Here is a 27962-nt window from a genome sequence, read left to right as displayed (position 1 = left end):
GTCCTCCAGGTCAGAGACGTTGAGGGGGCAGTCTGTGGGAGTGCATCATTTGTACCCTGATCTGATGGCTACCTAAGTGGACACTTACAGCAGGCCTGGTGCTGGACACCGGGTCAAGTGAGGCTGCCTACAGGGAGCTGGAAGGTGGCCACTTTCACTCAGGCGCCTCACTGGCGGCGAGTTCCCGGGACTTGGCCGCTATCAACTAGATAGTAGAAAGTATTCAAGGTCGTAAACAAGATAGTTGTGTGAGCTAAGAAGCTACCAGTAATATGTAAGCTGTTCCCGTGTGAAGTAGGTGAAATCATATAATAGCCAATCAGCAATTGCGTGGTTATTGTAAGCAAAGGTGATTAAAAGGTATATAAGCTGGAAAGCAAAATGGAATAAACGATTCTGCTTGCAATCATATTGGTTGTTGTGCTTTATCCGTCCCGCATCCTCTGCCATCAGCAGTGGAACCCGACAGCAGTCCCCAGCACGGAAGGGTGCCTGTGACTGGGGACAGACACGGTACCACAGGTCCAGGGCCCCTGACTCCGATGATGCCTCAGGGTCTCTCAGGGAGGACACTCAGGTGAGTCAATGCCCCCACGCTGGACCCAGGAACAATGGCCACAAGAATGGACTTTAGGGCCCCCATAGGTTCTCCAAGTGGGACATGGGCCCCGATCCATTAAATCGTCAGGGGTGCAGTCCGTGCCTCCTGTACAGGAGAAGGCCCATTGGCATCATTCCTTGGATGAGGAGTTGGACCCCCAGGAGGGAACCTCAGCAGGTACAACCTTTTTCCAGGAGGGGGCACACCTGCAGGCTGCACCACTGCAATCCTCCTCCTCCTCACCTGACGAGGCAGTCTCCCAGGACCACTCTGCACCACTGGACGATTTCAGGGTGCACCAGGAGCTGCTCAAGTGGGTTGCCTCCAACTTGGGGCTGGAGGTGGAGGAGCTAAAAGAGGCCACAGATAGCCTCTTTAATGTGCTGGCGGCAGCTGCCCCAGCTCAAGTGGCCCACCCTGTCCACGAAAGGGTCCTTAAGATTGTGCAGGCCCTGTGGCAAACCAATCTTATGTAACCTTTGTATTAATGACCTTGGCACAAAAAGTGGGAGTGTGCTAATAAAGATTGCGGACGACACAAATTTGGGAGGTATTGCCAATACAGAGAAGGGTCAGGATATACAACAAGATCTGGTTGACCTTTTAAACTGGAGTAATAGAAATAGGATGAAATTTAATAGTGGAAAGTGCAATATCGTGCACTTAGGGACTAGTAGAAGGACTTTTGCTATAAGCTGGGGACGCATCAGTTGGAAGTGATGGAGGAAGAGAAGGACCTGGGCGTATTGGCTGATCACAGGATGACTATGAGCCACCAATGTGATGTGGCTGTGAAATAGCTAGTGCGGTCCTAGGATGCATCAAGCGAGGTATTTCCAGTAGAGATAGGGAGGTGTTAGTACCATTATACAAGGCGTTGATTAGACCTCATCTGGAATAGTGTGTGCAGTTCTGATCTCCCATGTTTAAGAAAGATGAATTCAAACTGGAACGGGTGCAGAGAAGAGCTACTAGGATGATCCGAGGAATGGAAAACCTGCCTTATGAAAGGAGGCTCAAAGAGCTGGGCTTGTTTAGCCTAACCAAAAGAAGGCTGAGGGGAAATATGATTGCGCTCTATAAATACATCAGAGGGAATAGCAGGGAGGGAGAGGAGTTATTTAAGTTCAGCACCAATGTGGACACAAGAACAAATGGATATAAACTGGCCATCACAAAGTTTAGACTTGAAATTAGACAATGGTTTCTAACCATCCGGGGAGTGAAGTTCTGAAACAGCTTTCCTAGGGGAGCAGTGGGGGCAAGAAACCAAGCTGGCTTCAAGACTGAGCTTGATAAGTTTATGGAGGGGATGGTACGATGGTACAGCCTGATTTGGCAGTTGACTGATCTTTGACTACTAGTGGTAAATATGCCCAATGGCCTGTGAAGGGATGGTTAGATGGGGTGTGTTCTGAGTTACTACAGAGAATTCTTTCTGGTTGTCTGGCTGCTGACTCTTGCTCACATGCTCAGGGTTTAATTGATCACCATATTTAGGGTCAGAAAGAAATTTTCCCCCAGGGCAGATTGTCACAGGCCCTGGGGGGTTTTCGCCTTCCTCTGCAGCATGGGGCACAGCTCACTTGCTGGTGGATTCTCTGTACCTTGAAGTCTTTCAATCATTATTTGAGAACTTCAGTAACTTAGGTTAGGGGTGTGTTCCAGGAGTGGGTGGGTGAAGTTCTGTGGCCTGTGTTGTGCAGGAGTCAGACTAGATGATCATAATGGTCCCTTCTGACTGTTGTGGAAAAAATCATGCAGCTTCTCTTATAGGGTCAAATCGATTAGACCTTTATTCTGACAGACACACAGAGAGCTAGGGCCATAGGAGAGCCCTGGACAGCACAGACTTCCTGTGCTGCTGTCAGGGGACTCCGTCTAGGTTCAAATACCGATGGCTTATATAGGATAGCTCTTCACATACTGATCGCATAGTGGAATTTTCCATTGCAAAACAAGTCTACGGCTACTTCTTGATATATTACACAAGTCTAACAGCTACCTCCTTCTCTGTGACAAGAATAGCTAGGAGCAATTACAAACGAAGGTAGTTTCAAAAAACAGCTTAAAGCGCAATGAACAGTTTTCAGTGGGTTTTTTCCATCTATAGTCATGCTAACTTACAGTTCCATCATTCATTTCAGTGTAAGGCCTACCAGGCCTTGATTTTGTGCTTCCACCTGATCTTATAGTCCATGAGTCTATGAAGCCTACTTGAGACTATAAACCCCAAACTCATATTTGGGAAAAAACAGCCCCACCACCCGTTCTTTCCTTACACTAGATATTCATCAGGAAATGCAAAACATCTGTAGAAGGCAAGGTGGGAAAGAATTAGCAACTAAAAACCACATGCCCCTACATTTGCCCACATATTCTGCACATATTCAATAAACACCACAATTTTCAAGCCAAGCTGAGTATATATGTGGATTTTAGAGCACTTTAAATGTCAGCTTTAAACTGAAATGGTGTTTCAGCCTTAAGTATGGCACAGAAAGGCTGCCCCTGAAACGTGTGTAACTCTGTTAGACTCACTGGATCCAGTTCCCCTCTCACTGACCCAGTGTAAATCAGGAGTAACCCTATCAGTGCTAATGGGGCTGTAGAACTGGTGTGAGTGAGAGCAGGGCTGACCCAATGAGCACAGTCAGTGTAAAATCGACCAAATCAGAATGGCAACTTACACGGATTTTGCCCTGGTGTAAATGCTGACACAAGGTATGAGAGAGCGAAAAGTCTGGGTCTGTATCTTCCTATGTGTTGCTAGAACTGTTAGCGTTGATCCACGAGGGGCTTCTGCACTAGAAATACAAATACATAAAAAATGTATTTATCTGGGCCTCCTTTGCATTTTGATTCAGTGTAAATCAGCCCATAAAATCTGATTATAATCATAAACAGAGTTTATTTGTTTCTTTGTTTTAACGCTATGCTGGTGTTGTCTATTTTTATCATGATTTTCTTGTATGTTTTTAAAAATACTTAAATAAAATGAGAGATTAAACCAAATTGCAAAGACTTACTTTCCAGTCGTTCGGTTTATTCCGCTCCTTGGATTCCAGCTTTGAAATCTCCATTTTTTTTTTCAGAAGTTCAATGTCTTTGTGGAGTTTCATCTGTGGGGATAACGATGCCGGGTGAATTCTGCTGCAGTGAGTTAGAGCTCTGGGGATTCCTCACCCATGGGTGGCAGGAGGGTTTTGTGGCCAAGCCCAGGCCGGCTGTGAGGGGACCAGGGTTCTGTGCCCAGCCTTGCCATGGACAGAGCTGACTTGAGTGACCCTGGGGCTCTCTGCAGAGCTGTCGTATTGGGTCCCCAAACAGCCAGGCTCTGTCTGGGTTACAGAAAGGTGTTGTGCTATTGATACATGTGGTACTTGTTCCGGGGCTAACTCCGACCCCCCTAGAAGGCAAGGATTGTGTTTGTGCCAAGGTGCGTGGCTGGGACCTGGGACCCCTTCTCCAACGCTGGGAACCCCCACTTGACACACATTTTGTTCCAGCACATGGCACTAGAGCATCAGCATCACACTGACTTTCAGCCTGGTTCTGCTGGTTCACTATTCGCACTCCTCTTGCACCCAGAGCACCTCCCCTCCCAGCAACACCTTCTGAATATTCTGCTCCACAATCAACATCATCATCAAACACCTTGGCAGAGGCAGATGTTCCCCAGAACAGATGTTCACTTTTCCTTCTCAGAGCTCGACCCACAGCAGGTTTCAAAGTTCCAGGCTCCCAGAAATGTCCAGAGGCCCAGTGAGATGTTCTGTTCTCGCCACGCAGGTGAACAAACACAGCCTGACACAATAGCTCTGGGACATGAGGACTGCTCCGTTCACCTCAGTGGCTGTTCCCAGTCCCTACCCAGTGTGGGACAGTTTCTGATCTGGGTCAAGCCTGCCCATTCTCAGCTCCTCACCCCACTCTCTTTCACAGACGGGGGAGAGGGAGGGAGGAGGCTCAGACACCCCCAGAGATGCAAGTTCCCCTGGAAGTTAGCTCATATGAGGGGATTTGAGGGAGTCAGACACCCATAAACTGCAGAATCATTCAGAAAGGATGGACTTCTCCTCTTCACAGGGACCAGATCAAGGCCTAGGCACGTACGTCCCATTTAGAGTCTCAAAATGGGACATAAGCAGGATCTCAGCTGGGTCTAAGTCTCATGCTGTCTTCCAAATGGACGAACATTTCACACTCTCAGTCCAGTCGGGGTTTAGCTAGGTGTGGAAGCACAAAAGCAAGGCCTGGTGGGCCTTACACTGAAATGAATGATGGAAATGTAAGTTAGCATGACTGTGGATGGAAAAACCCACTGAAGACGGTCGATTGCACTTTAAGCTGTTTTTGCAACTATCTGCTCTTGTAACCGCTCTTAGCTATTCTTGTACCAGAGAAGGGGAAGCCATTAGGTTTGTGTAATAGATAAGGAAGTATCTGTCAGACTTGTTTTGCAAGAGAAATTCCACTATGCGATTAATATGTGAAGCGCTATTCTATATAAGCCATAGGCATTCAAATCCGTGGGGGGAGGGTCTCCTGACAGCAGCACAGAAACCCGGTGCTGTCCAGGGCTCCCCTATGGCCATAGCTCTGTGTGTGTCTGTCAGAATAAAGCCCTGCTCGATCTGACCCAAAAGAGAAGCTGCGTGATATTTGCCACGACATAGGTCATCACAGAAAATGTGGAAATCTGCCTGTCAGTTATCTAGCTCCCTAGTTAGAACCAGCACTAAACGCAGCGAAGCTAATTATTATCACACACAGACCATTTCGCTCAGTTTCAGAGAGGTTGAGCAGACGTGCCAGACACTTTTTTCAAAAAAGCATTAAAATCAGTTTAGATTTTAAGAAATCAAATTTTTAAAACCATGGAAATTCAAAGTCAAGATTCAACTTTAACTAAAACCACCTGGAAGTTAAACTTTTCCAAACCACTATTGCAAACCACACTTAGGGTCACCCAAACAACTGTAACTCCATCACAGCAGTGTGGAAAACGTTGCCCGCATCTCTTGAGCATTAAACACACATCACTGGTGTTAAGCAGAATGCTTTGACTGGAGACTGAACTCTTCTGGTGCCATGCTCAGTTTTAGGTACCTATATGGCCTCATTATCACAGTGTCTGGGCTCCTCACAACCTCACAATCTTTTGTGTATTTATGCTCACAACTCCTCTGTGAGGTAGAGTCCTACTATTATCCCATTTGTACAGACAAGGACTGGAGTCACAGAGGGACATGTTTTCTAAACAGATTGAGGCATCCAAAGATTCAGATAGGTGCCCAGTAGGATTTTCAAAGCAACTAGGTGCCCAACTCCTATTGAAATCAATGGCATGTGGCACATCTGAAAATCCCTCATGAGGTTCGGGACCCTCATCAGCCTTGCGCTTCTCACTCCCTGGTGGAGCAGGTGCCGCCATGGCTGCTGGGCTCTCAGTGCTTCTGTGTCTCCTTCCCCACCCCTGTGCTCTGCTGTGACTGGTGGGAGGTGCCGCTGCTGGGCTCTGCCCTCCTCGGTGACAGGGTGAGGGGAAGAGAAGGGAGGGGCCTGGAGGGGAAAGAGGAGAAGGGAAAACAGAAGAAAGGGGGAGAGGAACTGACTGAGTGAAGAGGAGGAACGACAGGAAGGGCAGGGACATCCCCTCGCCAGGGAGCAGGAGCAGGAGCCGGGAGGGGATTTTATCTCTGTGCTCGGCCCTGCTGAGACAAACACTGGGACACTGCACCCAGGGGAGGGTGCAGAAAAGAGCAACAGATGTGATGGCAGGGCTGGAAGAAATGCCCTCCAGGGACAGACTGAAATGTTAAATCTGGTTAGTTTGTTAAAAGAAGGGGAGGGGTGACTTGATCTTGGTGTTTATGGGCCTTGGTGGGGAGAAAACACGGGCACTAAAGGGCTCTGGGATCTAGTGGAGAAAGGCAGAACAAGAACCAATGGCTGGAAGCTGAAGCCAGACACATTCAAACTAGAAATAAGGCACAATTGTTAACTGTGCAGGTGATTAACAAACTCCCCAGGTGGCGGATCCTCCAGTCCTCAGGGCGGGTCTACACGACCGCTTACGTGGATCTAACCTACGTCACACAGGGATGTGAAAAAGTCACCACCCCCGCCCAGCGACACAAGTTACATTAACCTAAGCCCTGTCCATAATGGTGTCCACAGAGGTGCAGTAATTCTGCTGCCAGGAGAGTGTTCTCGTGTCAGCTTAGAGCGTCGTCATTGGAAGCATTACAGCGGCACAGCTGTACCAATACAGCACTTGCCCTTCAAATGTCTTCCAGTCCAGACTGGTTCCTCTCTGAAAGGAGGCTTTAGTCAAACACAGGTTGTGACGCTAGGTCCGAAACAGTCAAGAAACTTTGCAAGTTGCATGGCCCAGCTCTGACTGTTCAAGATATATTATAGGAAAATACACTAGTAGTGCTGGTCATTCCTTATAAATAAACTAAAGCTTTGATATGCAGGTGTATTGCTGGTAGTTATTTGCTGTTATTTACATATCTCTTGTCAGAGGTTAGCAATGTAGATAAACTGCTTTCCTGTCTGTCACTGTTCTATTGATTAAGAGTTCAAAAGGAACGTATGAACATTACGATGGAACTTTGAATGTAACAATACTATTGTTTGTGTTTCTCTTTGAAGTTTAAGTAGTGAATACCTGTGAATGGTTGTAAAGGGACGATTACCTTGTGCTAATGAAACTAGTTACCAGTGTGCACAGGACATGGGAGATGGTACTTCAGAGTCCCAAGTAAATCATCTATTAATTGTTTGAGGAGATATCTGCTGTTAAGAAAGTATGGCTCAGCCTGCATGGATCTATAAAGGACTCTAGGGGACTGATCCTTTTTATCTCAAATCTGTCGAAGCTTGTCAGGGAAAGTTTGGATCGCAAGATTGAAATCCCAGCACCAGCCTGGACTCACCCTGCTAATTCTCATGGGAGAATTTGAACAAACTCTGCACATGGACTATTTAGTCTTCATTCCTCTGGATCAATTCAGCTACAACTAAAGCTGTGAATCAAAGAACTGAGACTGATCCAGGTACTGGATGTTCACCAGAGGACTATACAAGCCTGCAAATGCCACAGTTCTACTAGAAACCTGATATAAATGGACTTTCCAATCATTTGTATGTATGTGATTGCTTTGATCATTTAACACTTCTCTTATAGTTCATTTCTTTCCTTTTATAATAAACCTTCAGTTTTAGTTACTAAAGGATTGGCTGGCAGCATGGGATTTCGGGTGTGATCCAAACTTCTATTGATCTGGTACTGGGGCTGATCCATGGGGGTCAGGAGAACCTTTTTGGTAAAAAGCATAGAATTGTAAATAACTTTTCTCTTTTTACTGGACCTAGTGGCTGATTGGGAGCCAGAGACTGGAATGCAGTAAAGGGGGCTGTGTATATTTTTGTGTTAGCTTCTTGATAACCAGTGTGGGGAATCAGAAGCACAGGTTGTGGCTGGTTGGAAAGTCTGACTTTAGTGTCACCCACTAGTGCTGGGAGAATCTGCCCTCCTTTTGCAGCTTGCCCTGACCTTGGCATTTTCAGGTGGCTACCCTAGGCATGGATGGGTCACACAGGTTATTGGACTCAGGAACTAGGTGAAATTCACTGGCCTGTGTTACAAAGGGGGTCAGACTAAATCGAAGGGTCCTTCAGGTTTTAAAATCTCTGACTCTATTAATTCTGGCAGGGCTGGGATCACCCAAATTCTCACTGCTGGAGAAACATTAGGAATAATACCACACGAAGCAGGCTGTGAGTAAAGTGCACCCACCCTCAGGGGCTGTCCTGCAGGTCCTTAAAAATGTGGGAGGAAGATAGGAAAGAAAATCCAAGAGTTTGAGGGTCTGAGACTAGCACAGGGCGTCTCAGGGAACAATGAATGTCCCTCTGGCCTGTCTTTATGCTCACTTTCGATTTTGTGTTCGCATTTGATCATTACACAGTGACTGGAACCAACAAGAACATTCTGTTATTTTCTAGGGCTGGGGTCTGGTTTTCTCTGCTCCTAAGGACAGAAAAATCAGTGTGGTCAGCACACACCATCCAGTTCGGTTTATTGTTTCCTCATCCTCCCTGCCCACAGTTGCACTGGGAGTCCCTGTCACTCACTTTGCCTCTATGGTGTAGATTGTAGCTCTCTGGGCTGGGGACGACTCTTTGTTACACGTCTGTGACAGGGGCTCCTGGGTGCTATGTACCAATCACTGATACTGATAACCAGTAACAGCCAATGGGGAAATAAAGAAATGTGATGACAGTTCTATGGCCCAGGCTGGCTCCTTCACTGCTAACCCCACCGCAGAGTAACACAGCACCACTTGCTCCTCCTGAACTCCCCGGAGGACCCTTCCAGCCCGACGTTTCTATTCTCGCCTGTCTGAGACTGTCTGGGCCTTGAAGCCTGACCCCATGTCCCCTGCAGTCAATGCTCAGAGTCCCAGGGGGCCCAGGCAAACACGTGGACAGGGCAGCTGGTTTTAGGGGAGGGAAGGTACTAGTGTGAATTACTGAGCTCCCAGGAACAGACACGTCCATCCCAGCATATTGGGGGAAACATGACAGGGCAGGTAGCCATTAGCTCAGCTGTAAATAGGGCCAGAGATCTCCTGCTCTGCCCACTGGACCCATTACCTCTGCCTGACCCCTTTGTAGCAAGCTTGAACCCCAAATGCACAAATACAGAATGGGGATAACTGGTGAGGCAGCAGCACTGCTGAGAAGGATCTGGGAGCTGTGCTGGATCCCAACCTCACCATGAGTCAGCAACGCGAGGGTGCTGCAAAAAAGGCAAATACAGTTTTAGGTTGCATTACCAGAGGCATGGCATGCACGTCACGGGAGGTGACAGTACCGCTCTGCTCGGCACTGGTTCGGCCTCAGCTGGAGTCCTGTGTCCAGTTTTGGTCACCAGTGCATAGAAAGGCTGTAGAGAAACTGGATAGGATCCAGAGGCGAGCGACAAAGATGATCAAAGGGCTGGAATGCTGCAAGCCATGTCAGCAAAGGCTGAAGGGACGGGGTATGTTTGGAAAAGAGGAGATTAAGGGGGGACATGAGAGCGGTCTTCAAATGCTTGAAAGGCTGCCATAAAAAAGATGGACAATAGTTGTTCTCTCATGTGACAGACGGCAGGACAAGAGGCGATGGCTTCAAACTACAGCACAGCAGATTTAGATTAAATCCCAGGAAAATCTTCCTAGCCACAAGAACAGTGGGACAATGGCACAGGCTGCCTAGGGTGATTCTGGAAGCTCCTTCACTGGAGGTTTTCAAAAGCAGTCTGGATGGCCCTCGCTCCTGGCTGGGTTAGACACTCCCTCTGTTCTCTGCTATCCTCCACTTGGCCAGGATCACCTCGTGTTAGCAGCATAATGAAGCATGGTTGGAGGGTGCCCATCCCCCAACCCACCCAGAGACCAGGGCAAAGCCCGGACAGTACTGGGGCTGGACTTGGTGACTTCTCGAGGGCCCTTCCAGCCCAACATTTCTATCCGTTAGTTCTTGCCTATCTGAGACTCTCTGGGCCTTGGAGCCTGACCCGGTGCCCCCTGCAGTCAATGCTCAGAGTCCCACTGGCCGTTGGATCTGGACCTGGTGCACATCTCATCCCCTGTATATGGCACTGCGCATTGTTAGGGTCCCAGCAACCCCTGGGCTATTGTTACAGCTGGGCACTGCGCTGAGCTCACACAGTTCTGCCTCCTCTGCTAAATCTCCTCTGGGTTTCCCCCATCCCGGCCCTGGTAATGGGAATGTACGAAAGTAACAACAGGCCTTGACTGACCCGAGTGATGCTGCAGGGACACTGGGAGTTCGACTGCTCCTGAGTCCGACGTCCCAGCCCAGCCCGAACCAGGTGCCAGGTCAGCCTCAGGCTGTAGGTTCCAGTTTGATTGTGGCAAACCCCAGGTAAGTGAAGAGAAAGGAGCACAGAGAAACGAACAGTGGGATTTTATTGGCTGTTCTTTTCTGTGGCCACATTTTTCTCCAAGAAATTAGGCTCAGTCTGGTGACAATTAGAGAGAAAAATAATATATAACAATTAACGGGAAAAAAGTGCAATAAAAAGGGTAACAGGAAATAGCCGTTTATTGAGCTGCAGAGAGGAGCAGTGTTCAATGGGATCCTCTGGGGCCAGAGTCTATTTTTTTACGGTGCATCATTGAAAGATTGGCTGAAGATGGGAAACTTAAATGGGTCCATGTGTCACAGATAAAATTGTTCTTTTATCTAACATATGCTTATTCATTTTAGGTATCCATAAAAAATCTGGTTCTGCATGACATCCAGTGGTTTAGATTCCGAACAGCCATACTGGGACTGTTTCAACCTCTGTGAAAGCCATCAGCATGGTGGTTTCCTAACCCAAATCTTTTTCTTTCCTGCACAAGCGATTTTACAGAAGAACCTCAGTGGAAGCTAACTAAGGAAAAGGAGACAGGCGTTGTTTTTGAAGTTATTAGTATTTTCTTCCTTATGTCCCCAAATGGTGTAAACCTCTGGAAACTTATGTATGTACATCCTCCTTAACAGGGCGTGTTACTATCCCAGCAATACAAACTCAACAACATAGGTGTAAGCGTACCTTATGGCCCTTTCTAGCTCTCCCAATTCTCCAGGAAAAACACGTTTGGGCTCAATGTTTGGTGGGAACATACTTAAGAAACAAAGGGAAAGTCATAGATCACCGCCTGTGTTCCAGATGGACTCCACAACAGAGGGTATGTCCCTCCTTGCCAGTATTAGAAGAGCCCTGTTCTTTACAAAACAAAGGTCTGGCAACTTGTGACTGGGATGAAATGACTAATAGCACCGCCAAGGTGTACTAGAATGAACAAAGTTGTGTCTGTGTCGTTGGATTAAAAAAATTGTTTGGGAAGGAAAGCAAGTTTCAAAACCTCCTGTACAACAATGTATGTGCAACGTCACCATGATTCAGACACCCAATGCAACCAATCCACAGGAATAATAAAATTAATGTGAGGAATACAAACAATGTTGTACATTGTAATTTTTCTTTAGAAGATAATTGAACAAATTTGTATAAATTAATAAAGGAAAATAAACAAATTAGCCAACGAACCAAAACTACCCAAACCCAGGCTCAAACATGCAGTTTGGCTTTTCTACATCAGAGATTAAACATTTTAAAAGTATCTGCACAGGCAAAACAAATGATAATACACCATTGGTCTAATATTGTTAAGAAATGGGCACCCTCTTGGACATCTGCTTGAAATGTTATGTTACATCCTATTATCATTTTCTCTGGCCTACATGGTGTCGTGGAAAAGAATCACACAGCTACATTTTAGAGTTGGATTGGGTGCAGCTTTAATTGTGACACACACAATCACATAACCATAGCAATGGGGAATACTATAGCCATAGGGAAAACCCAGGTGGCTATAGGGAAGTCAAGCAGCATGTCTGGATGCTGGGCAAATGTACTTCACCTGGCTACCAGATACAAAAGACTTATATAGGGGTTGCTTAGGTTCATTTACATGTTGATCGTATAGTGGGATTGGATTAACAGTTTATACTTAAAAAAGTAGACAATCACAATGCACAGTGGGACACACCAGATGCCCTCCCAGAGACGCCCAATGAGTCACTTGATTATACAATGTAGTTTTCAGGGACCCTGGCTAACACCTGAAGATGGGTGGTTACACAATACCTGTTCAAATGCTAATTTGTATGGAATGAGTTTCTATAGGGCCGGTAAGACAAAGGGGGGCAGGTACTGGTACTTATCGAAACAGTTGAAGTCTGTTCAGACTTCAATAAGGCTTAAGGCTCATAACAGAGACTTGCCTCTCGGGTGTGGTTCAGAGACCTCTTGTGGGATTTTAACATCTTTATCCTAATTTCAGTTGAGGCATTCTGTGAATGGTTTAGCCTGGGGCTTCTATTTCAGTGTCAGGCTACAACTTCAGGGCAGGCCTTCCAAGATCAGTTTCAGGCCAAGCATTCTATTAATAAATGTAATGATTATTTCTTTGATTCCACAGTGGTATAATGTTTATTGGGATGTGTTGCATTTGCTGCCAGATAAAAAAAAATATACCTTAAGTTAAAACCATAGGCTCAAATTGTCTCTCATACGTTGCCCTTAAACAATTACATAAAATGTGATCCATTCAATACTTTTGGGTTTGAAGGGTCAAAAAGGGGATAATGTAGGGGAACATTTACAAATCAAAAGAATATATTAATTGTTTTTAAAATGATTTTTTATTAAATTAATGACATACACTCGTGAATAAAACAGTGTTCATTCATAAAACTGTGTTCATTTATAAAACCACACATTCATAAACCAATGCAGGGCACTCATTAGGAAAGCCGCTTAATAGAGCCACTCTGGTTCACTTACTAAGTAACTGCCCTTCGGTATAAATATAGTTATCACTGGTAAAGATGTCTTTAAGCCATTTGTCTTTAAGTCACTTGCTGTTTGTCCTTTTGTTGTTTAAGGCACTCGTCCTCTCACTGTCATGATAGAAATTGTTATAAAAATTGTCTTCATAGAAATTGTCTTTTAAGTAACTCATTTTCTTATTGCCACCAATAGAAGTACTGTTCCTTTAAAGTGGTTTTTCTTTAACATTGTAACTAAATCACTCTCACAAACCCTGGGAGGCAGGCCAGTGCTCGCTTCCAGACAGCCCCCAACCTGAAGCTAGTACTCACCAGCAACTGCACACCATGCAACAGAAACACTAACCCAGGAACATATCCTTGCAACAAACTCCGTTGTCAATTCTGCCCGCATGTCTACTCAAGTGACACCATCCCAGGTCCTAACCACATCAGCCACACTATCAGGAGCTCGTTGACCTGCACATCTACAAATGTGATATACGCCACCATGTGCCAGCAATGCCCCTCTGCCATGTACATGGGCCAAACCAGACTGTCTCTACGCAAAAGAATAAATGGACACAAATCACACATCAGGAATGGTAACATTCAAAAACCAGTAGGAGAGCACTTCAGTCTCCCTGGACACTCAGTAACAGACTTGAAATTTGCCAAACTTCAATAAAAAAAACTTCAAAAACAAACTCCAGCACCAAACTGCAGAGCTGGAACGCATATGTAAACTGGACACTATCAGACTAGGTCTGAATAGAGACTGGGAGTGGCTAGCCCACTCCAAAAAATAATGTTCCCTCTTTTGACATTCACACCTTCTCAGCAACTGTTGTGAATAGCCTAATCTACCCTCATTGTATTAACCTTGTTAACACTTGCCCTCCTCACTGTGATGTAACTCACCCATCCTTGCATGTGTATATAGACCTACCAAACTGAAGTTTCCACTTCATGCATCCGACAAAGTGGGTTTCTGCCCACGATAGCTTCTGCCCAAATAAATTTGTTAGTTTTCAAGGTGCCCCAGGTCTCTCGCTGTTTTATTGAAACTAAAGTAACTCTTTTTAATTGCTTGTTCTATAACAGTCTAACCAACGTCTGACATGGCTCCAGATTGTAACTGAAACTCCATTTTGAAGAAGTATACTCCATTTTGTATTAACTAGTCTAAGTCTTGCTGAAAATTCATTTAGGCGTGTATAATTTCATTTAAATATGTAAATGAGTATGAGTGATGGAACCAGTCTCCAGCCCCAGCCTGTCCTGATGATGGGGTACAGTACAAATGCCAGTACCACTTTGATGGCTGAAAAAAGCAGACAACACCCTGGAAAAACAAGAAGAATCCACCCTAGAAAAAAAACAAAAAAGCATTATAAGATAAAAGTCACATCTGTAACTGACTGCTGATCAACGGTCACACAGAACCCTGAAGCAGCATGACACAGCAGGATCCACAGACTCACCTTAGAACTAAAATATATAAAAAGATGGGTGAAAATGAAAAGGTCTGGGTAACGTTCTGGTTAGCAACATCAAAAAGCATCGGTGCTCCCCGACATAGACCCTGCTCCTCCTCATGCCTGGCTCTGTGCTCAGGTCCCCCTGTGCAAACAGGGCGAAGAGGGCAGGGCTCTATGGCTAGACCCACTGGTGTCTGTGTGGGGCTCCGACAGCCCGGGATGGGAAGCAGCGCTGGGCGCGAGTACAAAGCATGATCACTGCTTTCATTTCTTGTAACAGCAAGTGACCATGAGGGAGTGAAAACAACAGTCAGTGTTTGTAGATGCCTGCAGGGGCTGGGGGCTGCTGTGCAGAGTTTCAAGTCAGAGACATACTGACACGTTGGGCAGGTGAAATCCTGGTCCCATTCACGCCATTGGGGCTGGATCCACGAGGCACTTATGCATGTGACACTCAGCACTGCAGTAACTGACTTTTAAGCACTTAAATTACTTCTGGACCAGCCCTGAGACCCACAAAGCCTGAGTTAGGGGCCAGGCTCCCTGTACAAAGCATGGGGAGAGACAGACACATTAGACTGTGACCCACAAACACCAGCAGGCCGGGCTGGGAGCTGCCTAAGCCAGCCAATGGGAGATGCTGAGGAGAGGTGTCCCAAGCCCCGCCCCCTCAGAGAAGTGGGCACCTCACTCCAGGCTGCAGGGAGGCACCTGGCTCTGCCAGCGACCCCAGCCAGGAACCCAGCTCCTGGAGTCAGGTGGTCGGACACTCAAGCTATGAGCTATGAACCTGCCTCACTTCGCATAAAACCGCTGCAGGAGGAGGAGGTGGAGCCACCCCCTTTCTAACTTTTAGCCCAGCAGTCAGAGCTCTCCCCTGGGAGGTGGGAGAGCCAGGTTCAATCCCCCCCTCTGCCTGATGCTGAGAAAGGAGATCCGTGTTCCTATCCTACCTCTCAGGAGAGGATCTAACCACCGGGCTATGTGGGGCTCCCTCAGTCTCTCCTGGTGAAGCTGTTCCTCTTGGATGATGAAAGGGGCTGTGTATTGCAGTGGTACCTCAAACTGGGACTTAGGTTCCTAGGTACCATTTTGGCTCCAGGCCTGGGAGTTTTCCACTGACTTCGATGGGGCCAGGATTTCACCCCATAGATTTAGAAGACTTCTACCCATCATTGCTAAACTCCAGGTCATTTTAAAATTAAACTTCTCCTGCAGTGATTAAATTTCTACTGAATATTTAGAAATAAATCATGTTTCCTACCTTGTATTCCTGAGCTGCCTCCTCGATGGGTACCTGAGCATGAGATCTGTGCTCCTGGGTTTTATCACAAACCAGACAGATCACCTCACCATCATCTTCACAGAACAGCTTGACTTTGTCCTCGTGCTCCCTGCAGACTAGCTGCTCTTTTCGGTTTTCAGGTTTTATTCCTAGTTGCTGGATATTTTCCACCATGCTGGCAAGCTGCCTGTTGGCCTGAAATTTCTCTTTCTTCAATTTTTTCGTACATTGTGGACAGCAAACTCCCTCTAGTTCCCTTTCCCATTTTTCATAGTGCTCAGTGATACAAACTCGGCAGAAGTTGTGTCCACAGTCTGTGCTCACTGGATCGCTGAAATAATCCGTACAGATGGGACAAATGGCTTCTTCCAGTAGCTTTCTCAAAGGATGGGCAGAGGCCAAGGCTGCGGGAATGTAAGAGTTGTAGTGACCACTTTATGCACTTAATGAATTATTCTCTGACTGGAAATCAGATGACATTTGAACAGTGAGGGGAACAAACCATTGGAACAGCTTCCTAAGGGAAATGGCAGCATTTGTCATCACTTAGCATCTTTATATTGTCCTTGGCTGCCTTTCTAAAAGATTTGCTGTACACTGACAGATGTGAAGGCCAGGAGGACGATTCTGATCATCTAGTCTGAACTCCTGCATAACACAGGCCAGAGAATTTTACCCAGTAATTCCTGCATCTAGCCCACGATATGTGGTAGAGATACAGCAGATCTTTCAGAAAGCGACATCCCATCTTGATTTAAAGACTCCACGGGACAGAGAGTTCACCATGTCTCTGGCCGGTTGTTCCAATGGTTAATTATCCACACTGTTAAAAAACTGCACCTCATGTGGACTCTTTGTCTTCATTTTCATTGTGTTGGTTTGCTCTGCCTCTCTCCTTTCCTTGGTTTTTCTCTATTTTTTGCTCAGGATCCAGTAAGTTAGAGATTGGCCAGTTCTTGCAAGAGCTAACTACACTCATGTCATCGTTCAATATTTGCATCTTACTTCTGGAGTGAGCAAATTCCTGTGCTGGCTGGGTCTGTGTGAGTGGTGCATCCCCAGACAGCCCCTAGAGGGTCTGGATCTTCCCAGGGCTGGGGGAAGTAACTGGCTCAGGAAGTAACTCTGAGTTCAGGGTGTGGGTGCATTTGCTGCCTGGGAGGAAAAGCAAAACTCTTTGGTAGCAGCAGCTCGAGGGCTCCACCCTCTTCCAGTAATAAAATACATGCTCTGCTTACTGAGCGTGGGGCTGGGCCATCATTCTGAGGGCTCTGCCTGCTTGTGTGAACTGTAAGGGAATAAGAATTATTAGCTTAAGGTATAGAAATAGGTAACAATGAAAAAGGAAGTTATGCATGAAAATGTCACGTAGTTAGAAAATAGAAATGTCATGTAAGCAGAAAAATAACAGGAAAAGAAAAGATGTATGGGAATGTCGTATAAGTAAAACTACCAGGAAGAAACAGGAAGTGTGCATTAGCTGGTTTAGAGATAAGGGTGCTCCACTCCCATATGTCTAGGGTATAAAAGTCTGCAGTGAAGAAGGAATCAGGGCTTACTCTCTCTGTAAGCCTTCAGCTGAATAAATGATTCTTTTCCTATGAACCTATCTGCGTGTCTGTCCAGCCTTTTTGTCTCAGCTGAAAAAGTACCCTGACTCAAATTAACTGCATGAGAGGATGCAGGCTTTTATCTGATTAAGGCCTGTAATCTGTAACTCATGTGTCTGTAATGGTTCCCTAACAGAACCCACCAATAAGGAGACCATGAGGCCATGTAACATGAGCTTGTATGTGTCTATGCGCCCCCCCCCACACACTGACATTGCTAGCTCCCCTCCCCTTCCCATCCTGTCATGCCAGATGTTGGCCCTGCAGAAGCCATTAACAAGTAAGAAGTTGTTCCTGGCTCTCTCTTGCCCTGTGCTGCTGCCTACACGTATCACAGCCAGCAGCTTACAGGGGGGCTGTATGCAACATTGCTCATGTAGCCAGAGCTGAGCAGTGAGCTGGGCCCCTCACTCCCATTACCCACCCCTACCTGGGCCTCCTGCCCCAGCTTCAGCCAGGCTTCCCTTGCCATGCCCCAGGCCCACCCAGTGCACCCGCCTCCGAGCCAGGCTCCTGTGCCGCACACAGGGGTGACATGTAGCTTAACTCTGCATTTTCTGGGTTTCAGATGTTTCAATTTGTGCCAGTTTCATCCCTCCCCCTGATCCCGGCGCCCATGGAGGGGCAGGGAAAAGGGCTCAGACACCCCGAGAGGAGCAGGGTCTCGCACATGTCAGTGCACACACAGAAGGGGAGAATTCATGGCTGACAGGTGCCCTCACCCCATAACCTCTGACATCCTCTGCAGCCTCTCACATTCTGCAACCCTTTATGTCTTCTCCCTGCCCGCTCCCCTGTAATCCTGACCCCTCCCTTTTACCTGAGCCCCCAGCCCCTTTTCCCTGCCTTCTCATCCGTTCCCATTTATCTTCCTCCCCATAATACCCCCAGCCCTCACTGCAGACCCAAGCCCTCCTCCACTATTCCCACTCCTCTTGCACCCAGAGCACCTCCCCTCCCAGGAAGCCTTCACATCTGCCATGAATTTTCTTTTCAAAAATAATTTCAGCACCTTCTGAATATTCTGCTGTGCACAGGTGACATTGATCCACAATCAACATCATCATCAAACACCTTGGCAGAGGCAGATGTTTCCCAGAACAGATGTTCACTTTTCCTTCTCAGAGTTCTGCCCATGGCAGGTTTCAAAGTTCCAGGCTCCCAGAAATGTCCAGAGGCCCAGTGAGATGTTCTGTTCTCCCCACGCAGGTGAACAAACACAGCCTGACACAATAGCTCTGGGACATGAGGACTGCTGCGTTCACCTCAGTGGCTGTTCCCATCCCCTCCCCAGTGCGGGAGAGTTTCTGATACCGGCCAAGCCTGCCCATTCTCAGCTCCTCACCCCACTCTCAGCATGTGTGCTTGGGTCATGCTCTGAGCATAGAATTTCTCAGCTCCCCACCCAGAGGGGCAGAGCTTCCCCAGACCCTGGCACGCAGACGGGGGAGAGGGAGGGAGGAGGGCTCAGACACCCCCAGAAATGCAAGTTCCCCTGGAAGGTGGTTCACATGAGGGGATTTGGGGGAGTCAGACACCCATAAATGTGCAGGGGGCTCACATGCTGGCACCCACAAAGTCAGGAAGATGGTCTCAGGAATCACCGGGGGGGGTGGTAGGGAAGGGACACCCACATCCCTGCCTATGCAGGGGGCTAGAAAGGGGGCTCAGATTCACCAGAGAGGCAATGCCCCCTCCAGGAGCTGACTCGCATCAGAGAACAAGGAAGAGTAGGTCACACCGCTGTAGCTGGGCTGGGGGTCCTCAGATCATCGCACACACACACAGGAGGGGAATGGGGAGTGACAGGTGCCCCTGCCCCTATTCTTCTTCAGCCTATCTGTCACTGATGCACATCTTTCCCTTCACTATGTCCCATTCCCCCGCCCATCACCGGAGCCCCTAACCCCTCTCCCTATAGTCCCACCTACTCCTCCACACCAAACACCCTCCCTTCCTGGCGCCCATTTGCTTGTGTTGTTTATTTTCTGCTCAAAAATAGTGTAAATGCCTTTACATTATTCTGCTGTGCTCAGAGCACATTTCCCAAAAACCAGACCCCCTTTGAAGGGGCAGATTGGAGCAAAAGGCCTGTCCCTCGGTTGTATTTAAAGCCACACTGCCTAGGTCAGGGCTCCTATTCAATGACTGCGACTTTCCCTCAGAGCCTCCCAAGTGCTTTAAAAGAAGAGCTACTTGTCCAGGGAGTTAGCCTCTGTCTGCATGTCTTCAGTGTAATCCCTTTAGCTCGTCATTAGCACAGGAGACAATTGATGAGCTAAACTAGGGGAGCAAAACCTTTTTTACAAAAAGTAATTAGATTTTCACCACAGGGCTGGTGGATGCCCACACGCCCTGTTCAGTCCCTGAGCTTTGGAGACCCTGGTGCGATCAGCTGAGCCCTAGTTTGATCCCTAGCTGTGAGCAACAATTGGCTGCCAAAATCTGTCAACTTTAAGAACAGCTGGATTTTTGGGGGGAGGGATGTATCTCAGCAACCCCTTGGTCAAATGGCCCCAAATTTGGGCCAGTAATAGGAACCTATGCCCCCATGAGTCACACCTAATTTCAGGGCAATCCAAGCAACTGTGCAGATTTTACAGCACTTAGGAAAGACCAGCTTTAAACAGAATCTTGATCTAAAACTGAACTATAGAAGGGCTGTCACCTTTATATGCTGAAGTACTTAATATACCTTAGACAATACTGATAAAATACTTATCTACCGTCATACTTGTTGGTCCAGAAAGCAAGTGCGACTCGCTCTGTAGGCCAGGGATTATAATGGTCACTGGGGAGGGGTGAGCACCTGGGTCCCAGTCTCTATGTCTAGGACTATTTAATTATTTATACCACCTGGAACAGCTTGGACAGGAGGGTGTGAGAGGGACCCATTCAGGAATGTGACAGAGCAATTCATTTAAGGCATAGTTTCTCAACCTGTAGTATGCATACCCCCGGGGGTACGCGAGACACAGGCAGGGGGTACGCGGTGAAAAATCCAGTGAAAGGAGGTGAGTGGCAGCCGCCGACTTTTGGGGAAGTCAGGTTGCAGCCGCCTGCTTCCCGCCCAGTTCCAGCTGGGAGGTAGAGGGCAGCTGCCGCAGTTCTGGGAAGCTGAGCGGCAGCCGCTGGCTTTTTGGGATGCCAGGTGGCAGCCGGAGGCTTGGGCAGCAGTCACTGGCTTTTTGGGAAGCCGGATGGCAGCCTGCCTGTCCTGCCCGGTCTCAGCTCCCAGGTGGGAGCCCAGTGGCAGCCTCCTGAGCCTTCTGAGCAGGGCTTGCAGGTAGGTGGCTGCCACCCGCGCCCTAGCTCTGAGCTGAGAGACAGCCTCCCGTGGCCCAGTTTGAAGATGGGCAGCAGATGCCTGCCGCCTGCCCACATCCCCGGGTCCCAGCCTGCGCGGAAACCTCCTGTGCCCCAGCCCGGAGCAGGTGGCAGTCGCCCACCTCCCAGGCTGGCAGCCGGGCTAGCAGTCGACTGCAACTTGCCCAGGTGGCAGCTCCCCTCCCCGGCTCAAAGCCCAGTGCCCAGAAAACCAGGCGGAGAGACCAGCGGCTTGCCCAGTCCTGGAGCCGGGCTCTACCCGCAGGTTTACTTGTCAATTTCACTGCGCTAGCTGAGCAGTGAACTTCACATCTATGACAGCCCCAGATTTTACCAGTATAGAAATGTTGAGAGGCCAACACAGTGTGATTTGCCCCAGACCTGCACCCCTCTAGGGATGGCTGTGGGGAACGCTGATATCCACTCTGGTGGGCTGCTACTGCCTGCTTATCCCTCACAAGTTCCCAGGTATGTGAGGAGAACACCACGTGACCCCGCCATCAGGCCATAATGATTGGCTGGCGCTGACCTTTGCTCCTATGTGGAGGAAGAGAAGGAGGAAGAAAGGGAGAAACAGCAGGGGGTTTTGTGATCTGTCACAGACACACAGCATGGCAGAACTCAGAACTCTCCTGCTTTACGAGAAATACAGTCATCCAGCGGTAAAGAGGGAAAAGATTGTATTTCTCAGAGTGGAAAACTGAGTGTGGATACTTATTAAAATTTTCAGAAGTTAGGGGGTATTTGCTACTTAAAAGGTTGAGAAACACTGATTTATGGGACTAGCTGAATGCCCAAGACAAGGTAATCTGCGGTCTACGCACAATTTGGTGAACATCAGTCACAAAGTGATATCAGCTGGTGACCACAAGTGGAATTACAGGGAATCGCCTGAGCCGGGATAACAACGGCTTGTGACAAAGGTTAAGATTCTGTCAGGGCTGTTTTTAGTAAAAGTCAGGGACTGATCATGGGCAATAAACAAAAATTCAGGGAAGCCCACGGCTTGTCCCTGAGTTTTACTGAATATACCCTGAGGGAAGTGGGGGACTAACCCCGGGAGCGCTGCCGGGGGCTGACCACTGGTGGGGGTTGCTGCTCCAGTAGCCCCAAGGACTGGCCACCGTTACTCCGTGCCCTCCGTGACAGAATCGTATCCTTACTTGTGATATTTGCGGCTGGCGAGACTCTGTCATGTTTAGAGCAGGACACAAAAATTTAGTCATAGAAAGAAGAACAACTTTCTGAGTGCCCCACGGTATCTAGAGCTCTCTTTCACTGCAGAATCATTCAGAAAGGATGGACTTCTCCTCTTTACAGGGACCAGCGCAAGGCCTAGGCCCTTACGTCCCATTTAGAGTCTCAAAATGGGATATAAGCAGTATTTCAGCGGGGTCTAGGTCTCATGCTGCCCTCCAAATGGACGAACATTTCACATGGAGCTACTTCAGTCCACTCGGGGTTTATCTAGGTCATCACAGAAAATGTGGAAATCTGCCTGTCAGTTATCTAGCTCCCTAGTTAGAACCAACACTAAAAACAGCGTAGCTAATTATTATTGGACACAGACAGTTTGTCTCAGTTTCAGGGAAGGTTGAGCAGACGTGCCAGACACTTTTTTCAAAAGAGCATTAAAATCAATTTTAGATTTTAAGAAATCAAACTTTAAAAACCATGGAAATTCAAAGTCAAGATTCAGCTTTAACTAAAACCACCTGGAAGTTAAACTTTTCCAAACCACTCTTGCAAACCACACTTAGGGTCACCCAAACAGATGTAACTCCATCACAGCAGTGTTGACAACGTTGCCCACATCTCTTTAGCATTAAACACACATCTCGGGTGTTAAGCAGAATGCTTTGACTGGAGACTGAACTCTTCTCATGCCATGCTCAGTTTTAGATACCTATATGGCCTCATTATCATAGTGTCTGGGCTCCTCACAACCTCACAATCTTCTGTGTATTTACGCTCACAACCTTTGTGTGAGGTAGAGTCCTACTATTATCCCCATTGTACAGACGGGGACCAGAGTCACAGAGGGACAGGTTTTCTACAGGGATTGAGGTACCCAAAGATTCAGATAGGTGCCCAGTAGGATTTTCAAAAGCAACTAGGTGCCCAACTCCTATTGAAATCAATGGCACGTGGGCATGTCTGAAAATCACACTAGGCGCTAATCTGCATTTTAAGGCATTTACACACCTTTAATAATCTGTCCCTAAGTGACTCATCCAACATCCTGAAGGACAGCTGTGGCACAGCAGGCTACTGCTGTAACCACTGGACCATCCTGCCTCTAATCTCATGATCTCAGCCTAAGCATTTGCACATGAAGATCTGTGAACAACCCCCACCTGTGCAATCTGAACACAAGCCTGGAGAGCTACCAACACCTCCACCATTTGAGCTAACGCCCCAACTCCAGGACATGTTCACATTGGTATTTGTGTCCTGAAAGACCACACACACATTGTGGAGGCAGGGAGTGGGGGATGGGGTGGCTGGAATTTCCTTAATTGTTCAAAAATGAGGTGGCACAATTGTTTATGTTCAAAATCGTGTGATGTTTGTAAGCCAGGCTTGTCATGTGTTTGGAGCTGACTCATGAGTTCTGAGCACTTGGGTAGGCACTGCTGAATGTGAGATCAGCGTCATTACCTCCAAACTCCTGCTGTTGAGTAGAAATGGCTTCCTCATCCTGCACATTCCCAACTTCACTCCTAAAGAGAACACATTTTCTGTCATCTTTCAGCTCAGTTGTTCAGTGCAGTAATTCTGCAGTGCATATAACAGGAGTGTAAGGGGAAATTAAAAAGGCAAATGCACGCACAGTACCTGTTAGATGTGTTTGCCTCCTCCTGAAAGAAGAAATGGGAAACTATCAATAATATTCTATAATTTAATAAAACCATGTGAAAAACCATCCAGTGACCATTCCCTATGGGTGTGCCACATTTAAAGATACAAAACCCCTTTTCCCATCAGGTCAATCCCATTTCAGAATGGCAAATTTTCAGCCATCCCAGCTTCCCTATATATTTATGAATGCCATTCATCCGAGCAAATAAGGTAGCTCACTTATCATCTCCTCTGTGGCTACAGTTTCCTAAAAACACTGCCACGCACATTTATCAACCACAGAAGGTGATGCTTCTATATGGACCAGCATCAGCCAGAACAAGTCACAGATTCACAGCTGATAAGGCCGGAAGGAACCATTCTGATCATCTCCTCTGACCTCCTGTTTGAGCACAGGTCAAAGACCCTCACCCAGTGATTCCTGCATCATCAACATATGTCTGCGCTAGAGCAAATCTCTGAGAGACGCCCAGCGATGATTTAAAGACTCCAAGTTATGGGAACCCACCACAAGGCTTGATGAGTTGTTCCAATGGTAAATCACATTAGTGTTAACTGCAAGGGTGATGAGATGTTGCCCCCCCTGTCATATGAACAAATGGCAGCAGAACGGTGCTTAGCCTGTGCTGATGAAAGATTCGTTCTCATCTGAGGAGAACTCAACAAAGGAAGCATTCAGATGCCAGAGGACTGTCAGAGCAGCAGGGAGGGGATGGGGTTTTCCTGTTGAGGCTGCACCAGCGCTGACTAAAGGCTGCCCTCAGGCATGGGTTGACTATCGCCTCCCACTGCTAAAAGGTAGAATTAATGATTCCTCTTGGAGTCTCTTGTTTTGTTAAAAGTAGGGACGTTGCTCCTGTGTGGGCAGAGAGTTTTCCCATGAACTGAGCTGAAATCACTGAAAGCTGCACTCACTAAAGGAACTGGGAAACCTCTAGTGACTGACAGCCAGCAGAGGGGGCTGGTCGAGCACCACAACTGGCCGGCAGCGGGAGCCAGCAGAGAGATGAAAGTGCAACTAGGATTGTGGTAGGGCAGGGGAAAGTGAGACGGGAGTGGAAAAGGACACGCCCCACATGGGGATTCTGCTCATGGGTTTTTTTGTGTTTATGAATTCTCTTTGCACTGTTTTCCCAAACCAGCACTGAGTTACTTCCTTCCTCGTGTTAAAAGGTTTACTCCCTACACTCAGACTCTGTGCTGGTGAGAAGGGAAGTATTGCCTTTTGGGGGCACCCCGGGGATAGTGTGGGATTTCCCAGGTGACTGGGTTGGGGCTCAAGCCGATTTGATGTTGCATCATTGACAGGAACTGCTGGACATTGAATCCAGCCCATGCTGCTGCCGACTCTGTCTGGCAGAAGGGTTACATAGCCTAACTCTGTCTGGCTTTAACTTCCAACCATTAGATCTCACTCCTCCTTTGTCTGCTGGATGAGAGTCCTTTCACAGACTTCCCTTCACTCTGCAGGGCTCATAGGATTAAAAGGCAGAAAAATCATATTTTAGTAACTAAAACAAGTAGCTCTGACTGCTGTTGACATGGGGACGTAGCTTAGTGAAGTATTTAAATGACAAATGAGGGAGATCCATGGATCTCAAACTATCCCATTTAGCAAAAGGGGCACAGAAGGGGAGATGCTCTCAGAGCAAAATCGACCACCATGTGCCAGAAGACAAGGCTGGAGAGAGAAAGCAGGAAGGTCTCTGCCTCAGAGTCACACGTCTACACCAGCAGCACTGCATCTGTGTAGCTGTACTGATAGAGCTGCGCCCCTGCAGCGTGTGTGGTGAAGATTCTCAGTGCCCATCAGCATAAAAAGCCCACTCCCGCAAGTGGCAGAAGCTGTGCAGAAGAGAAGCTCTCCTGCCCACATTGCTCTGTGCACACTGGCACTTATGCTGGCATAATTTATTTCACTCAGGGTGGTGGAATATTTGCACCCCTGAGTTGCATATGTTTTACTGACATAGGCTGTAGAGTAGTGATAGAAGGTGTGAGACCAGATATAGGGGATCGCAGGCAGTTTGTCTAGGGATTGTTTGTGATTTTGTGAAGCTCTGTACCTCTCTCTAGTGCTTTCTTAAAAACACAAGTGCCTGTGGTTAAGAAATCCCCTTGCTAAGCCCGTGATCCGGGCTCACCTGACACATTGTCTGTGAAGGGTCAGTCGAGAACTCAGAGTGCCCCAGTGAGCTGGAAATCGGCCTGAGTGGGTGTAACCCGCTGGGATCTTGGGAGGGCTGAGTCACTGGGTCTGGGGTTCCAGACAGCCAGGCTGGAGAGGATCACAGCCCAAAGAAGGGTGGCAGCCATGGGGTCTAGCTGGGAGTGCATCTAAGAGACCCAGAACTGGAGTAGAAACACAGGGGATCCTGTGGTTCGGTCCAGTCACAACAGACTGGTGTCTGCCCAGAGAGGGTGTGACACAGGGCCCTGGAACAAAAATACCCCTACTTTGGACTGGTGGGCGGCCTTTGCCAGGGGAATCACAGAGTGCGACGGGCGAGCAGCTTCAGCTCCCCTCCCCGGGCCCTAGGACCCACTCCTGATTCCTTCATTTATCAAATGTGTTTGGCTTCAAGCAACAGCAGCCTCAGTGGCGGACTGATGGGGGTGGGGGAGAAGGCACCATGCCCCTAGGCACCAGACTGGTAGGGGCAGCACTCCAGGCTGCCCTGTCTGCAGAAGCAGCATCCTCCCGCCATGGACCGACTCTGGCCGCCAAAATGAAATCCTTATGGGCAGCGGCTGGGGCAGCTACCTGAGATGCGGGAGACATCCTGGCATGCTGCGTTCGCTGGCAGCTCTGGGGTTCATGCACTAGCCAGGCTGGGCTTGCCTGACATGGACTAACTCCTCCCCCACTTCTGCAAGGAAACTAGCCAGGGGAACCCCGCACTCTTAGAAATGGTGAGGGGAAGGACTGGGGGCTTTCCCTAATGGGGCAGTGGGGGGAACAAAAGTAACTCAAGAATCAGCTCCCAAGTGTCTCTGCTCCTTGGGCTGCACTGACTGACTGAGGGGCGGGGGGTGACAGGGAAACCCCCCTTGAAGGCAGAACCAATCAGTGGGGGGGGGGGAGACAGGAGGGGAGGGATGGGAAGGGACAAAAAAGGAAGAAGGAACAAAAAGAAAGGGAGGAAAGAGGGAAAGGGCGGGGAAAGAAGAGAAAAAAAGGAAGGAGAAAAAAAAGTTAAGAAAGAGAGAAGGAAGAAAAAAGCCAGGAGGGAAGAGGAAGAAGAACAGGGGCTACCGGAGCCTGGTGCAAAGCGAAGAAGCAGCAGCAGCAGCAGGAGGTCGGGGTGGGGGAGCCGTGGGGAGAAGAGAGGCTGGGAAGAGGCAGCAGCAGCAGCAGAGGAAGCAAAAGCTCCGAGCCGGCTGCTGCCTGCCCTTTACTCAGCTTCTCTGGCTCCGGCCCGGGAAGCTGCCCAGCCGCTCAAGTATTGCTATGAGAATGGGGTGGGGGGCAGGGTGACAAATACAAGCATCAGCCCCATGCTGGAGACCCTCGGTAGCCACTGAGCAGCCTGAAAACGGGCCCCAGAGTTACAGTTCCCTGCAGTCAGACAGAGCAGATAATGTGTCATCATTGTTAATACCCCTACCTGGGGCTGGTGGGCAGCCTTTCCCACGGGGATCACAGTGTGAGAGTGGTGAGATGGGGAGCCTTTGCAATCCACACACAGGAATGTCTTATCCTCCTTACAGGACCAGGCGAGCTCTTTCCCATGCTCCGCACACACATTCCCTTCTGCTCTTCTCCTTTGTCCTGGATTTAACTGGAGTTGTTTGATGGTCTGTACTAAGCGGCCCAGCTGCTCGTTAGACGTGAGGGCTCTTTTCTGGAACTGTTTTCCACACTGGGGACAGGAGGGTGTCTTCACTCTCTTACAGTGTTGGGTGATGCAGGCCTGGCAGAAGTTGTGCCTACACGCTACAGTCACTGGGTCTGTCAAATAATCCTTACAGATGTAACAAAAGGCATCATCTAGCCCACTCCTGGCTAAAGAGATTGTGGCCAGGGGTTCCGGACCCTCATCAGCCTTGTGTTTCCCACTCCCTGGTGCAGCAGGTGCCGCCATGGGTGCTGGGCTCTCAGTGCTTCTGTGTCTCCTTCCCCTGCCCGGTGCCTCTGCTGTGACTGGGGGGAGGTGCCGCTGCTGGACTCTGCCCTCCTCGGTGGCAGCGTGAGGGGAAGAGAAGGGAGGGGCCTGGAGGGGAAGGTAAAACGGAAGAAAGGGAGAGAGGTATCACCTGAGTGAAAATGAGGAATGACAGAAAGGGCGGGGAAGTGGCTCTGCCGGACACTCCCTCGTCAGGGAGCAGGAGCCGGGAGGGGATTTTATCTCTGTGCTCGGCCCTGCTGAGACAAACACTGGGACACTGCA

At 48.3% G+C, this 27962-nt stretch overlaps 1 protein-coding gene across 1 annotated transcript; it reads right to left on the bottom strand.

The window, feature by feature from the left end:
- Positions 1-3630: 3630 nt before the first annotated feature.
- LOC137166441 (uncharacterized) lies at positions 3631-27656 on the bottom strand (the record flags this gene model as incomplete). The annotated part of the gene is made up of 5 exons (XM_067568169.1): positions 27180-27656; positions 23548-23570; positions 23371-23432; positions 15752-16176; positions 3631-3723 (listed from the first exon to the last, which is right to left on the bottom strand). Coding segments are annotated over exons 1-5 (1080 nt in total), but the record flags the coding sequence as incomplete, so codon positions are not given.
- Positions 27657-27962: the final 306 nt, after the last annotated feature.

Source organism: Emydura macquarii, unplaced genomic scaffold (genome assembly GCF_026122565.2).
Source record: "Emydura macquarii macquarii isolate MOO-44397 ecotype Brisbane River unplaced genomic scaffold, CSIRO-AGI_Emac_v2 contig_2848, whole genome shotgun sequence".
Taxonomy (NCBI): Eukaryota; Metazoa; Chordata; order Testudines; family Chelidae; genus Emydura; species Emydura macquarii.
This window is presented reverse-complemented; position numbering and strand designations above follow the sequence as displayed.